General features: G+C 37.7%; 1 protein-coding gene across 2 annotated transcripts in view; it reads right to left on the bottom strand.

Annotated features, from left to right (window-relative positions):
- Positions 1 to 431: 431 nt before the first annotated feature.
- The window catches only part of LOC131063229 (uncharacterized), a 27,124-nt gene continuing 11,757 nt past the window's right edge, over positions 432 to 15,798 (bottom strand). For both annotated transcript variants that reach the window (XM_057997033.2, XM_057997032.2), the window contains 3 exons: positions 4,816 to 5,901; positions 3,825 to 4,706; positions 432 to 1,871 (listed from right to left, as the gene is read on the bottom strand). In XM_057997033.2, coding sequence (XP_057853016.2) covers positions 1,111 to 1,871; positions 3,825 to 4,706; positions 4,816 to 5,773 — 2,601 coding nt within the window. In that variant the 5' untranslated portion in view covers positions 5,774 to 5,901 and the 3' untranslated portion in view covers positions 432 to 1,110. The remainder of the gene's footprint in view (positions 1,872 to 3,824; positions 4,707 to 4,815; positions 5,902 to 15,798) is intronic.

Raw genomic sequence — 15,798 nt, 5'->3', positions numbered from 1 at the left:
TCTGATACCATGTGTATGTCTGGGTGCCTTCTCCATCTCACATTCATGGATCATTTTCTTGTCCATTGATATTAGTCATTGAAGATTTCCAAGTTCAATTATGAAGTTCTAAATAGCCATGGACATCTTGCACAAACGAACAATAATACATCACTTGCACTTCAGTGGTTTTCAGTTGTTAGCACCTTAATTATTAATATCCTTCAGACACCTTATCTCCAATGCTACACATTGGCTACATGGTATGATGTCGTCACAAGCCATGCATGATGACAAGAACTAGACTACCATACAACTTGTGATGCGCTGAAACTCAACACCTGTTGTGCCTATAATAAGATGTAATTAACAAAAAAAAAATGGAACAATATACATTGCTTTGATGCCAACAAAAGAGAAAAATATGTGATTTCCAAAATATACGCTACAAATAAGCAGAATAGGGGCTGAATCAAAATATCACATTAATGAGAGCAACAGCATGATCAACAGCACTAACCACCTTTAGTCTTGGTCTTTTACCACCTATTATCTTTAATAGATATGTTCAGGAGCCTGAGCTCCATTTAAAATGTGAGGTTCTCAGACTTTCTGCACTCAAACTGATTGATTTGTATAGTGACATCTGCTGCACCCAACCCAGTGTACTCCAAAATCTTTGTTCAAGCCAATGCTAGAGTTTGCCAATACTGGTTTGTATAAACACACTGTATGCCTAGATAACTAGAAAAATGTATATGTACAACCAATAAACTCCCCTTCAGCACATTTATCTTGCATGCCATTGATACATACAATCGATATGCTTTAAAACAACATACTATTACAAGACAGTAACAGTTCCAACATTTTGCATTGTGCACAATTTAACTTCGATTTTGCAATGAATCCAGCAGGCAAAATGCTTACAAACTTTGGGAGAAGTTACTAACAAGACTCTGACAACCATAAGCATCTCTCCATGTTGAGATCAAAATTTACTAGATGCCATGTTTTATGTGGTTAAGAAACAAAAAGAGATGCGAGGACAGTAAAATATCCACCACTAATTCAAATTCCTAGAACTCAAAGCAGCAGTATTTCTTGTATGCTATTAACCTCCATACAAATCTACCCCTTTGCCGATGCTGCTTCACTGCCACTGATGTAAGGACTAACCACAATGTTTTTCTCTGGACTCGAAGCATCTGTTTTACCTGCATGCAGTACAAACTCACCAGGTAGCATGTGTCTTCCGTGGCATGCACACACTATCCCAACTTGGTTTGCATCATACTTATACATTACACCACAAATGGTCCTACCATTAGGGCCCACCCCAGTTGTGGATACCCACGGCAAATCTGGTGTTGTGCCAGACCCCCCAAAACTCATCCCACATGCTATACCAGGCTTTAAATTCCATACTTCTTGGAGAGGACTATTTGTCATGTTGGGCCCTACAATCACATGTCTTGATATATCCTCCTGTGAAGTCTGAAGAGATATGCCAGTTCCATGTACGTTTGAATTATCTAAGTCCCTTGTTTCCAACTTTTTTTCATCTTTTCCTGGAGAATCGACTGAGTCCCTTTCTAATATTTTGTATGTTGCTGGTCCTGTGGCATTGGGACCCTCACATCCCTTAACTACAGCAACCCTGTCACGTTTAGCATAGAATTGTGTTTCTGCATCAGATTGTACTTTCGATGGGCTAAGTGAAGTACCTGGTCCTGTTGAAAGCATGGACAGGACTTGGAGATCTGGTCCAGCGCATTGGTCCTGAATATTGTGTGAAAAAATCAATCTGGTGATGGAACTGTTAGTCTGTTTATAAGAATTGTCTGTTGACAAGGAAACTTGACTCTTTTGTTTATCATAACTTTTAACTCCTGCGAAACACAAGAGAGCAGATTAGGGAAAATAGATACTGGGCCCACATAAAGGCATAAGCATGACTTTCCGTGTGGACATTCATAGAAGAGAATGTTTAGATGTTAAGTTGTTAACACATTGATGGTGGCACTGGGCATTAGATCCAAAGTTACAAAGGCAGTAATAGTTAAAATGAATAGCAATAACAGCCTTAAAGCCCTAACAAACAAAAGAGAGAAATGATGGTCAAGTAGAAATTACCAGTTTGTTTGAGGCCAGATTGTTTTCTGCTTGTTGAATGAACAAAAAGAAGTCCAGTTGCATCACTAATATTTAGGTGAATATTCAATTGGTCTATGAGCTATGAGAAGGTAGTGAATCGGTAATTGTTCCCAAATTTACAGCATTGCCATTAGAAGTGGCTCCTAAGGTTAACATGCAGTGTTAAAAGTGAGGGAGCTCTTTCTTCCTTTAAGGACTCTGTAGAGGAATGCCATAGAACTCATTTTCTTTGTCATTTTGTAGTTAACTGCAATATGAAAGACATTTTTGAATCCCCTTAATTCAATTTCCCTGCACCCAAATACCACAGCCAAGAGCGTTTGCTAGACGAATAAAGTCAGTTAAAATGTCCTAAAACATACGATAACTAAGGTTTGTTGATACTAGCAATTATGTCAGCTAGCAGTTACTGACAAACACGGAGATGGGCACTGTACAATGTAGAAAGCTACAATTCTCATGGAGAACCACAATACAATCATTAAAAAATTCACTCTTATCTATTTTGAGTTAAGAACACTTCTCTTACATAAAATATTGTCAGATGTCAATGGAAATCTCTTGCCCTATAACAAAATGTTTGAAAGAAATAGTTCCTCCTCACAGGTGGCAACTAGCGACTAACAGGATATAGCTACTCAAGAGAAGAGAGGATTTTGATAAAACCATGGTAAATGGAGCAGGAAACTTCCAACTATGTTAGGTGCTGAATTGCACCACCTCCTATGCATTTTTTAAAGCAAAAAAAAGATTTTAAATTTTGCTCAAAATACATCTTCAAAGATAAGAGGCAAGCAGCAAAATATCCTATTGACTATCAACATTCAAAGCAGAATAGAGAAACTAACAAACTCCAATTTAAAATAAACACTATAAGACATAGGATTAAAATCATTATTTGCAAAAGTAAAACACAAAACAAGGGACAAGACAAATGTGAATAAAGAAGTCATAAACCTTGTTCAAATTCTAGCCATTGCAATCTCCAGCAACTGGGCTTTGCCCCTCGAATTTAAGAACTGAGCCAAATTTGTCGCTATGAACTCAGAGTTGCAAGACAATTGTTACATGAATGGTTAACTTGACAAAAATGATGAGAACGTGGCATGAAGTAAGCTGACTATCTGGATTTATATAAATACAGAGAGCAGATATACAACAAACTATATTTTGATCAAAGATTTACTATTAGATCAAAAAAGCACCATAAATCCAGTTCATCAACTTTGAGTGGTTATCCTTCTAGCATGGAACTGATCCCAGCACATAAGTGGCTCAACAAAAGAATATGCATCACATTTCAGATGTATCTGATGTACAATAACTCTTATCAGGGAAGCCTGCTTTCAGATCAAGGGATCGGCAAAAAATCATCCAGTCCACCAAATTCCTGTGGTAATCTTTCTGGCTTATAACTGAACCCAGCTCTTAGGTGTCTGAACAAAAGAAAGTGTGTATCATTTGAGATGGAAGTGATGCATTATATCCTTACGTTGATCCTTCTGCATGGAATCAGATTTTAAATCTTTATCTAGCCAAATGAAATTGAAGATGGGAATTAAGGCAAATAAACCATTTCAGCTTTGTAAATATTCAAAAGCATGGCCATCAGAATAAGGCATAGACAAATTTATTGAATATGACTACTCACATAAATGAAAAGTCTGCAAGGAAAAAGAGAAATTAACCTTGAGAAATTTTTGCTTCATCCTCTATAGGCTCTGAGGAAGTCCTTGCACCTCCAAAATTTGCTGTGGAAAAAGAAAGAGATTGCTGTGGACGTAAAACCGGCACCCATGATGGTGAAGCTTCAAGTGTTGGCATTGGAAATGGTGTATACCCAAGAGGCACCTGAAAGCCATTAGGATAAATTGGTGGGCGGGCTGCAGTACAGCTTGAGCCATCAACAGCTGGTGGTGGATATTGCATGAGGCAAAAAAATGGATACCCTACAGGAAATGGAACATTTGGGTGGCTAGGTACTGGAGTAGGAAGAGAGTAGGGTGCAGGCATTACAGGGAAGGGAGGCATAGAATAGGGAAGAGCTGTGCTTGTCATTGTGATTGGGGCTGTGGTTGGCGGATTGGCAAGTGCTGGATTGGAGTTATTTCCAATTGTGGTACAGTGTACAGGAGGTTTACCAAAGCCTACTAAAGTTGATGTTCTGTAATCTTGCAATTTTTCCTCCGATTTCAGCAAGCCATTCATTCTTGCAGCCATATATTGCCCAGATTCTGCTGGATCTTTATTATTATTTTTTAATCTCACCCCCTCCTTAGCACCTGACAAGTATCTACCTATTTCATCAACCTTCACACTGGGAAATTGAACATTGTCAGACACATCTGACTGCTCTTGTTGAGATTCTGAACTACTTTCTTCATCTACATCTAGCTCATTATTGTTTCCATTTTTGTCCCTTCCTTGCCGAAACATACAAGCCATCTCAGGCCCCTGACTGCCTTCGTCATGAATATCTTGAGTTGTCTTAGACATCTCCATATCAGCAACTGATGAAGTGGGCAGTTCCAAACCACGAGCCCATGTACTACTTCCAGGCCTGCGGAAACCTGATTCACGATTCAAGTATTATGACATGTTCAACTGAGGACACATTTTGCATAGTTGCAACAATAATAGAGACAATAATAGAGACCCAATACAGAGATATAAACTTACCATGTGGACCAGCTCTCTCATCTTCACTTTTAGCTTTCTTCTGCTGCTTCTGTTCCTCAATCAATTGTTTACGCTTCTTTCTTGCCTCTTGCCACTTCTGGGTAGCCATCTCTCTTTGTTTCTGCTGCTCTGATATGCCATCTTGCCAGTCCTGCTGCACCACTGGTTGCCTTTGTTGCTGATCTAAATTTACATTTTCCATGCCTATATACTGCTTTCCTTGTGATGTATCCAATTGAATAGATGGTTTCAATCCTAGGGAATGAGACTGAGTTCCAACAAGCTGAAATGAGTTATGCATTAGAGAAGTTGTATTAGCACATGATTGAATGATGGCAGGCCCAGCAATTGTACTACCATTCCTAAATGTGTCTAAGAAATGGGCAGGTAAATTTTGCTGTGTAAACTGTCCTCTTGCTGCTAAATGCGTTGAATATTGAATATCTTTGGGCATGGCATCAGTATTACTTTTGTTGACTGAAGCCCCAGGGCTTTCTGCATAAGAGTTCTTTTCTGCATTTGACAGTACCTGTTGCTGACAAGCATTCAGAAGCTCTGAAGTTTTTGCCACACAATGTACCTCTCCAAAACCTGGAAACTGCACTTCATTCATATGCATCCTCATCGACTTCTCTGGTTCCTTGGAAGTCGTAGTTTCTAAGCTCGTCCAAAAGTTTTCATGTTGCTGAGGCATAGAGCCAACCTGCTGTTTCCCATAATCTTCCTCTCCAATGCTTTGTTGATGAAAATTCTTAAAAGGTGCAGAATCGAGACATATTTTGATGTTCTTGTCCTTTTTCTTTCCTTCATCAGGATTAAGTTCCTTAACACTGTCTTTGCCCTTCGACTTGTTTATATTTCTACCAAATGATAGACCCAAGCTTAATTCAAGCCCACTGTCATCTTCTGCCTCAAATGAGGAGGGAGGCTTATGATTGAGATCTCTAATGTCTGCCATTTTCCTTGAATAGTCTCTCAAGCTCTTTGGTTAAAGGAGCTCACAGCCACCATTTATCTAACTGCAAACTGAGAATGACGCAAAGTCCAACATTTTATGCTGCTAACATTTTCTTTAGAGGGTGATCCCTGTTATCATATGATTTATTATTAAGTCAATCAAGGAATACAAATATAAGGGAAAAAGCATCTGAAGGTAAGTTACAATTAATCTGAGAAATCCCAAGTTCAAGTGTAACATATCTTGTCTGATTAATGACTGAAAAATAAGGGCAAAGTGCAAAACTTTTTAACTGTAAATCATCCTTCCTTTCTTCAAAATTGCTTCCTTTTAACTAACTTTGCTATTATTTTCTCTCTTATTTCCTAGCAAATACTTTGAACTACAAAAGTAATCTCTAAGTTACAAGAACCTTTATTGTTGCAAATGCCTGCACCCCAAGCTTAAAACCATGAATTTTTTATAACTCGTTTCTTTCTTGAAACTTTGATTGATTTGTATAGGAAAAAAAACTAAAGCCATTATTAAGAAAAATAAATAATGTGCAGATGCAAAGTTTGTTACTACGGATATTTAAATTAACTCATAAAGAGTTATGCTCAAGAAAACAAGAAAACGTTAAGGTGAACCTCACTGCAGAGATGTAGGTACATTTATGCTCAAGAAAACAAGAAAACGTTAAGGTGAACCTCACTGCAGAGATGTAGGTACATTTATAATCAGTTTTGGCTTTTATGGAAAAAAACATGACTGTTTCACAAGAAGACTCCCACATTCATTTTCTATGTAGCATAGCCTTGGAAAAGTTCATGGAAAAAATTATCAAGATGGCATGCGATGCCATTAATTGGATTTATGACCATACATTTGGAAATTAAATCATCTTCATCATTATAAATATAAATTGTACTAATTCAAGCTCTAATGTGATAGAATGAATTTAGAAGGCATTGTGTTCATGACATGATCATACAAAAGCACAGATTAAAAAATTGCCAACTCTAAAGTATATGGGAAGAAAAACTTGGGTGATTCCCTTGCAATTTTACTCACTGGTGATTTTTCACAGAAATTTAATGAGCTTTTCACAAGTAATGAATCCAGGCTAAAAAATTGCCTACCGACACTTGAATACATTCTGCAGCCAGAAAAGCATCAAAATACTTCATTTTTTCACAATTGCTTTCACCTCTCTCTTCTTCATCACATTGACAACATTCAGTGCATTTGGAATTTGATTTTATGCGATCAAAGACTGATTTTTCACAGCATTTGCAAGACATATGTAACATTGTAACCTAACAAATTAAAAATATCCCTGCTGTATTTTTTATTTTTAGATTTTTATTTTGTTTTTCCATCCCCTTCTAGGGTTTTCCTACTCTTTTTTCCCCTATTATTTATTAGCTAGCTAGCTGCTAGGGTTTTACGTATTATAATCTTTGATTTTTTTGTTTATGCTAGGATTTCAAATTTAGATTTTTTAAGATACGGCATCTGCAAATTGGGACCTTTATTTTAATAGAGGAAAAAATAAAACAATTAGTGTCATTATTGTTGGAACAAAATAAGAGTCATCAACTACTTCAAATATCATCTTGCATTGATCTGTGGAAGAGATCTTACTCTTTGTAGTCAAGTAGAGCCCAATGTTATATGAGAAGTTATAGCTCACCTTTCTACATATTAAGAGAGGCAACAAAATAGGCAGCAAAAGATGTAGTAGCATGAAATGTACAAACTATGGACCACTATATTGTGTTATGAACTTTGATACTTTTCTGGCTACTATGATCACAAATCCATTATGTTTGAAATTATTTTGAACTTGACACTAAGTAGTAATTAGTAATTACTAATAAGTGATGACCTATGTCACGCTAATACTAGGAGAATGAGTGACAAGGGAGGTGGGAATGCATTTCTGAGAAAAATTTTGGGAGGCCATTTTTAGGGGATGAATATTAGAAAAAAGGACAAAATTTTTAAATATAAAAAAAGTTTAAATATTCATATGATAACATTGATAAGGCATTCATCATATACATTATAGAAACTTGATATATAACATTAGAGCTAAAATGAGATTTCAAATGGGTCAACAACTTAACAAAATGCCACATTTTCATTGCTTTCATTGGTAAAGTGCATATACTAATATATTCTATAAAAAATTACAATAAAATGCCCAAAGGCTGCAAATCTCAACTACAAAATAAGAAAACGATAGAAAACCTACCACTTGCCCTAATCAGCATTTACTATCACTACATGAAAATTAGCATATTAATCTTAGCCACTGCCACTAGGAGGGGCTACCTCATCCAATGGAAACCCAACTAATCTTCATGTATCATGCAACTAGAGTCTAACAATACTAATCAGTCTATTGATCCTAAAGTTTCAAGGCACTATGCATAGCCATCAACTTCTCCACTCATCAAAATGTAAGCCTATTCCTCTTGACTAACTAGATGAAATGTATGTGAACCAATTTCTCTCTACAATAGAGAAACTAGCAAATTGTAAAAAGAGGCCTCAACTTTGGTGCATGCTTACCATGACATGTCCACCATCCAATTCAGTCTTTTTGAGTTAATATAGCTCTATTTGTCCTCACCTCTAGTTTGTTGACTATGGACCACAAATATTGATGAAGGGTAGCTTCCACTATGTTTTAAGTAAATTAGACTCCTCGTCAATATATATCTTTTGAAAGGCCTCAATGATCCCCTTCTTTCACCTCTTTATCATTAGAAATAGTCACCTTAGTGCTTAACATTGTGATTCAAAGCATACGCTACTAGATGAAGCAAGTTGTTCATGATGTTCCACCACTAAATCACAATAGGATTTGATATGCTCCTCATAAAATCCCAAATTAGGATTCTTGTCATGAATGGTTTGCTTCTTCCACCCAAGCATACTATCGAATGTCTCATAAATTGCTCCAAGTCGATGAGAGTTTGTATCAACATATCTTATGACCTATAGAATAGGTGAGATGGAGCAAACAGCAAACATATTTGCAAATAAGTTATAAAATTTCAAAATTGATAATAACACAAATGACAAAAGACTAAATGCTTATTAGGATCTACAGCCCTAGCTATTTATTCCTAATTAATTACTTTTGTATTAAGCTTTATTAATAAAAGCATCAAATGCATATGCTTTCTAGTCATTCCTTCTACTAAATTGGCTGATCCGACATGCTTGGGAAATAGTAGTTCATTTGGATAGAATTAATGTATATAAAGGGTTTGATAATAGTTTGGATCATCCATGAGTAATATTATTTTGAGCAACACTTAAAGGAGGCTACCCCTTCAAAGAAACCTGTGATATTCTATAATGTGTATTTCCATTTTAGCATTTATTTTTGTAGTTTATGTTTTTGGCTAATCTATTTTAGGGGAGAACATCACATCTGATATCGAGGCTCTTTCCAAGGCTATGTTTTGCTACAAAAAGATTTCCCTAAAGCCTTATACAACCGTCCACCATGTGCTCTCACCTCACCCTCTCAAGATCTTGGTGATCAAAAAGTGGCTCCAAACGTATCGACACTTTTTTTGCCCCAAAAATTTCCCTTTTCTCCCTTGTTAGTAGTTATTTTTTCTATTTTAGGGTAGAAACCCTCTTCTAAGGGTTTCCAAAAACCATTGAAGAGATATCATTCTATGTTGTGCTAGATTCCACAAATAGGTTTGTAGTGAAGAGAAAAGGGGTTGCCCTTTAAAACCACACAATCAAATAGCCTTTGTATATATTCTTGAGCTTCCACATTTGGGTATATTAGAATATCCCAAAGGTGTTTTTGAAACCTAATCCTAGGAAGACATCAATTGTCTATAACCTATGATTTACTAATAAGCAATTGGCCCCAAGAAGTTACTTGCAATGCACTTGATTCATCTAGATCCATTTATTTGTTGGCTCACAAGCTACACACTCCCAATTTGGGATTGGAGAACACCACCACCGATGACAATGCACACAACATTCACCACCTACAATTTTCGGCCATTTTGTGACTAGTGGAATTATGTACATTGGGATTGGTTCAAAGGACCTTGTTACTACTAGTTATATTGTGCACAATGGGGTTATTTCTTTGCATTGAATTCACAACAAGGTAGTAGCACCAAACACCTAATCTATAGAATATAGCTCTCTAGCTAGCAGCAAATCACAAAAACTAGCCCCATTTCCATCACACAAGGATCTAAAATTTTCAAAATAACATTTTTTTTTATTTTTTTGGGGGTTTTTTTGAAAATTGCCCTTCGATCGATTGTTCCATTATGATCCTCTCTTCAAGACAATCATTTTGACATATAACTCTAGCACACTTTTTTTCGGCCATTTTGGGGCCCATCCTAATGGTGAACACCCACTCTTGAAAAATGGATGTTACACTAGCTACTCAATTGGATGAATTTGAGTCTCACATCTCCTCCCTTGCAAACTCTATCACTTGCCTAACCAGACCTAAATCCTTTTGTGACTGCCTTGATCATACCAATTCTAGTTGTCACTCCAACAAGAAGCCTTGAGGATCAAACTTGATATCCCCAAATTTGATGGTACAAACCTTGTCAATTGGATCTATCCTGGTGAACAATATTTACAGTACTCCTTAGGGCACCATGGTCCCTATTGCCTCATTCAACTTGGAAAAAGAACCAACCCAATGGTACAAAATGGTATCAAAAGGCCAATCTTGAACCTAGTTGGACTAAATTAAGAGAGCTACTTTTGGTTCGCTTCATCCCCAATGCCTATGAAGGTTTTATAGGAGATTTAACCAAACTATGGCAACTTGGTGTTGTGCATGATTACCAAATTGAATTTGCAAACTAGACAACCAAATTGAACACTTGACAAATGATCTCTTCGCTAAGTATTTTATAAGTGGTCTCAACGAGGAAATTCTAGGCGAGGTCAAAATGTTCAAAGTCCAAACCTTAATATATGATGGTAGCCACAAGTTTGGCAAAACTTACAAAAGATAAAGCTAACAAACCAACATCACTTCAAGTCTAATATGGTGAACCATGCTATCTCCAATCCAACCCCAAGCACCATGCCTATCAAACATCTCATTGAAGCAAAAATGCATGCTCATTGGGACAAAGGTTTATGTTACAACTGTGATGACAAATTTACCCTAGGCGATGATTGTGTCAAACAAAAGCTCTATTTGCTTGATATAGAATCTCCACCCAAGGTGACTAAATGGGAAGATGCCAAAGAGGCTCAAGCAAAGTTGTCCTTGGTTGATGATCCTCCTAAAATAAGCATGCATTGGCTAGAATCTCATCTCCCCAAACCATGAAGGTCAAAGGGTTTTTTAAGAAACAAGCTCTCATAGTTCTCATTGATTCTACCAACACTCATAATTATATTAACCTTGAATTGACCAAGCAAGCAAATTGACTTATCCACCCTTGTTCTAGCTTTGAAATAATGACTGCCAAAGGCGAAACATACCTTGCAAGGCTAAGTGACAAAATGCTTCCACCTATATAGGAGACTACAATCTCCAATTTAACATGTTTTCCCTTCCTATGAAAGGTTGTGACATTGTGACTCTTCTGAACTCTAGATGTAATTCACTCAACACACCTTACATAGCCTTACATCTAGCTCCATCAATCTTATTAACTCTCATCACATGGACAAGTTGCTCAAAAAGGGGTCTCATGGGATTATTGCCCAGCTATTTGCCATTCTAATCACCAACTCCTTTGTGTCCCAGCCACCCAAGGATCTCCAAGATCTATCACCTCGCCATGCAGCTATCTTTTTGAAACCCACTAGCTTACCACCATGTTGCCTTGAAGATCATGCAATTCAACTTCTACCTAAGAGTACACCTCCAAACATCCACCCATACCAATACCTATTTTTGCAAAAGACTGAAATTGAGAAATTAATCTAAGAACTCCTATGCCAAAGAGATATTTGTCCTAGCACAAATCCTTACTCCTTCACATTCCTAACACACACAAAAATGGTTTTAGCACCTTTGCATCAATTTTCATGAGATAAACAAAGTCACCATCGAGAATAAATTTCCCATTCCAATGGTGGATAAAGTCTTAGATAAACTCCATTGTGCATGTTTATCATCAAATATGTGCCAATTATGTGCCAAACACTCTAAATGTTCCTTTGGTCAAACCAAGAAAAGCTTGCTTTGAGTGTTTGCCATTACCCACACCAACTTGGCTTACTGACTTACATCATGAACGTCGAAAAGATAGTCACATTCAACACCTCATCCAATAGGTGTCTACTCATCCCTCTTTAAAGCCTAATTATTCACCCAATAGGTTTCTTCTCCTTGTCCTTCTTATAATGAGAGTCCTTAGACTGAAATTTGCTTCTATAGGATGAAGGTGCCAAGTCTCTTGCCTTCTTGATGGCCTCCTGTAATGTCAAAGGATCATGGCCCTTGACCCAACCTCGCAAGGAATTTGATAGACCATCCATAAATAGGACCACAAACCTCCTCTCTAATATGTTTGTCACTAGCACCACTAATCTCTGGAATTCTGCAACATATGCATCAACTAATCCCCATTGTCTGAGTTGTGCCAGCTCCTTAAAATGCAACTCAGGGTCCTTAGCATCAAACCTCTCAATCAGTTTCTCTGTGAACTCTGCATAGGTATCAATTTGAGCATGACCCAAAATTACCATCCCATGGTGCCACCATTCATGCGCGCTACCATCCAAATGTAATGCTGCATATTTGATGGCATCTTCCTCCCACATCAGGTTAAGCTGAAAGTATGTGTCTGATTTTTGAACCCAAGCCCTTGCTGTAGTTTTTCCAGTGCCATCAAAAAATGGGATTGTGAGCTGTCCTAATTTCTTCTTAAGCTCATAGTGTTGTTGCGTGTTGCCCCTCAGAGGTAAATGTCTCAATCTAACATCCATGTAATCTCTAAATGACATTTCAGCCTGAAACTCTAACCCAAAGTTCCTCCAATCATCTAAAATCTGATTTTGCATCTCCTGTTGTGTGGGTCCATTATTGTTCTGATCATTTTGTCTTGGCGGAAATTGAGGCATAAGAGGCCTACTGCAGGCTGATCCTGCTCTATTCTGCTGCCTAGCAGCCCCATTATTTACTGAGCCATCACCGTTGCCATTGTTCCCATCATTCCCTTGTCCACCTGGATTGTTATTGCCTTGATCACGGTTGTTTTCTTTGTTCATGGCTGTTAAGTGTTGTGTCATAAGAGCTGCCATCCACTGTAATGTCATCTGAAGCTCTCACTGCCCTCCAGCCAAATCATTGAGCATGTCCATGGTACTTGGTTCTGCTCTTTCATCCCCTCTGTCACCCATATTTACAGCGGAAAATGGATAACCCTCTTGCTCAGCTTCGGGTTGGTCGTTGGGGTAAATGACAACGGGAAATGGATCACTCTCTTGCTCAGCTTCGGATTGGTTGTTGATGTTAACATTTGACCTCTTTCTCCTCAAATAATACTGATGATGCATTAGTCTTCAAACCCTTCAGGATGGCAGAATCTTCTGCTCTGATACCACTGAAATGGCCCAGTCGTTTCTGCACTAATTTTTAGTTTGCGGAGTTTGGCATTTTGTCAAACATTTGGCAACATTCATCTCGGGGCTGTTTTCTGAGTTTGCTCCTTCCAATAAATTATAGGTTGTGCAATGTTTCCAAGATTAAATAACAACAAACAACAAGTCACAGCTTCACAACTAACTGAAAATAATAAGATTCAAATACCACACTAATCTGAGTTTGCAAATCTGATTTATTAATTCAGAATTCTGTGTTGCAAATCTGATTCAATAGTTCGGACTATTCATTCATAAAAAGGAACTACACCACTTACAAATTTAACATACCCATTTGTTGCTGTCTTCAAACACAGAAATTCTGAATACATAATCAGCTCCAGCAACCCTAGGCGCTGTCATGATCAGTCAGGTGTAGAAACAACCAGCAAATAACTCAAGGACAGAATTTAGAAATGCCTCTGAATTGAATGTTCAACCCCTTCAAACTCAGCGATAGCAATCTTAACTTGAACCCCCAGTCTGATAATGAATGGCGTCTGGATTATAGGCAGCCAATAGAGAAGTACGGCCCCAGCAGAACTGGTACGGCCAGCAGTGGAAGTGCAGCCCGGCACAGTATGGAATAGATGATTAAAAACTGAGAATTTTCCTCTCCCAAGTCGCCTCACAAGCCAAGAAAAGTACCAATGTCAGCAAACCTGGAAATCTGAAGCATACGTTTTAGCACAGCTGTATTCCCTGTGTGGAAACACCAAGAACCCTCCAGACTATATCTTGCAATAGCATGGAAAGTGTTGCTTATGAGGGTGAACGTCCTCACAAACCCTTGAATTAACTCCTATAGATACACATGAATTTCCTCCAACCAAAAACATGATTGTACGTCCCAGCTGAAGGCTAATATATATCCTCTCCTTGGGGGTTGATTTCCCAGCATATGCAATATAGGATTAAACATTAACAATATTTTATTAGTTTTTACCCTCAAGTGATTTGAGGCCCATGTAATCACATGAAGCGTCCAACCTAGGAAAGAACACTTTTCAAAACAACTTAAAAATAATAAAGTGACTTTATAATAAACATGGACTTTTAATTTAATAGTCACTTTATAAATACAACATCAACTTTAGGCATTAAAATAAAATATCAATCGATCTCGGAAAACCCTGGTGCAGGAGCACCTTGGTCATATTGATGCCTTATAAAGGCTTTTTGTCATGATTTCTTGTTTTGGTGTTGTGTCAAGTTGTAATAAGGTCCTAAGGACCATTTGTTGTCATTTCAATCCATTTGTAATCACCTCAAATCAATTTGTAAGGCCTTTGATGCCATTTGAGTCATATAGTCCTGCAAGGTCCTGATTGGTCAACATTGGCAAACCACTCCAAGTGTGTTCAAATGAGTGGAAATGATGTAATTGGTGTCATATGGTCTATTTTGACATGTTTTAGGGGTAGGTGTGAAGTTTTTGAGTCAGATGTATTGAAGATCAAAAAAATTGTAGAAGTTGCTAAAGTTGCTTGTCAACTTTTTCAACTTTCTAATGCATACTTGAGTTCCAATAGTTACCCATTCAAAAATCAGTTGGGAACAGTTGGAAAAGGTCTGAGTGGGTATAAATAGCCTCCCCCAAGTTGAGGCAAGGTTGATTTGTAAGTTTGGTAGAAGTTTCAATAAAAACTATCTCTATTTTCTTGCAATTTCTTGCTAATTTGCTAATCTCGGGCTTGGTGCATACGGACAGCATACTGTACTGTCTGGAGGCTGACATGGTTGGATAGACGGGTGAACTACCTTTCATTTGACGGTGGTTTGGTGTAATTCTATTAAGTTTTGAGCGAGTTATTGAACTTTTACTAAAAACAGTCCAAAACCCTAACTATATAGGGTTTGGACACTAAAATGCATGTAGCTTCACATTCCACCGTTGGAAAAATCTAATTCCTAGTGGAATGTTACTGTTAGGAGTCCTCTTGAAGATGAAACCGGTTGCAGGTCAAATGGAGGTGTTTGGAATGAGATATGGCAAGCCCTAGGTCTGTCATCTCTATGTGACAGACCTAGAAATTGTGATTTTGAGTGCAAATTGGAGTGCTGGGTCAAATTTATGGGGTTTGAGCACTGGAAACCTGTGAAATCCTTGGTTTGGCATAATAGAACCACACATGTTTAGACCACTGGTTGTGAAGTGGTGTGACTTTTGAGGGTGGATGCTTTGGAAAATAGGGCTATTTGAGCCCCTAAAACAGTGACAGTTTCAGTTTTGAGCATTTTGTTTTGAAGGAACCTAGGGTAGGGTTCACATATGTTGTCATACATCTCAGTAGGTGTCTAAGAAGAGTCTCCTTATAATTTTGTGATCAGTGGTTTGTAAGTTATTGCCCAAAGACCCCCTGAGTAGGCTAGTAGGATGTATGTACCCTCCCAAAGCAAACCATAGAAGGAAGCATGTT

The sequence above is a fragment of the Cryptomeria japonica genome, chromosome 1, assembly GCF_030272615.1.
Source record: "Cryptomeria japonica chromosome 1, Sugi_1.0, whole genome shotgun sequence".
Classification (NCBI taxonomy): domain Eukaryota; kingdom Viridiplantae; phylum Streptophyta; class Pinopsida; order Cupressales; family Cupressaceae; genus Cryptomeria; species Cryptomeria japonica.
Note: the sequence above shows the minus strand (reverse complement) of the source record. Positions and strands in the feature narration are given on the sequence as shown.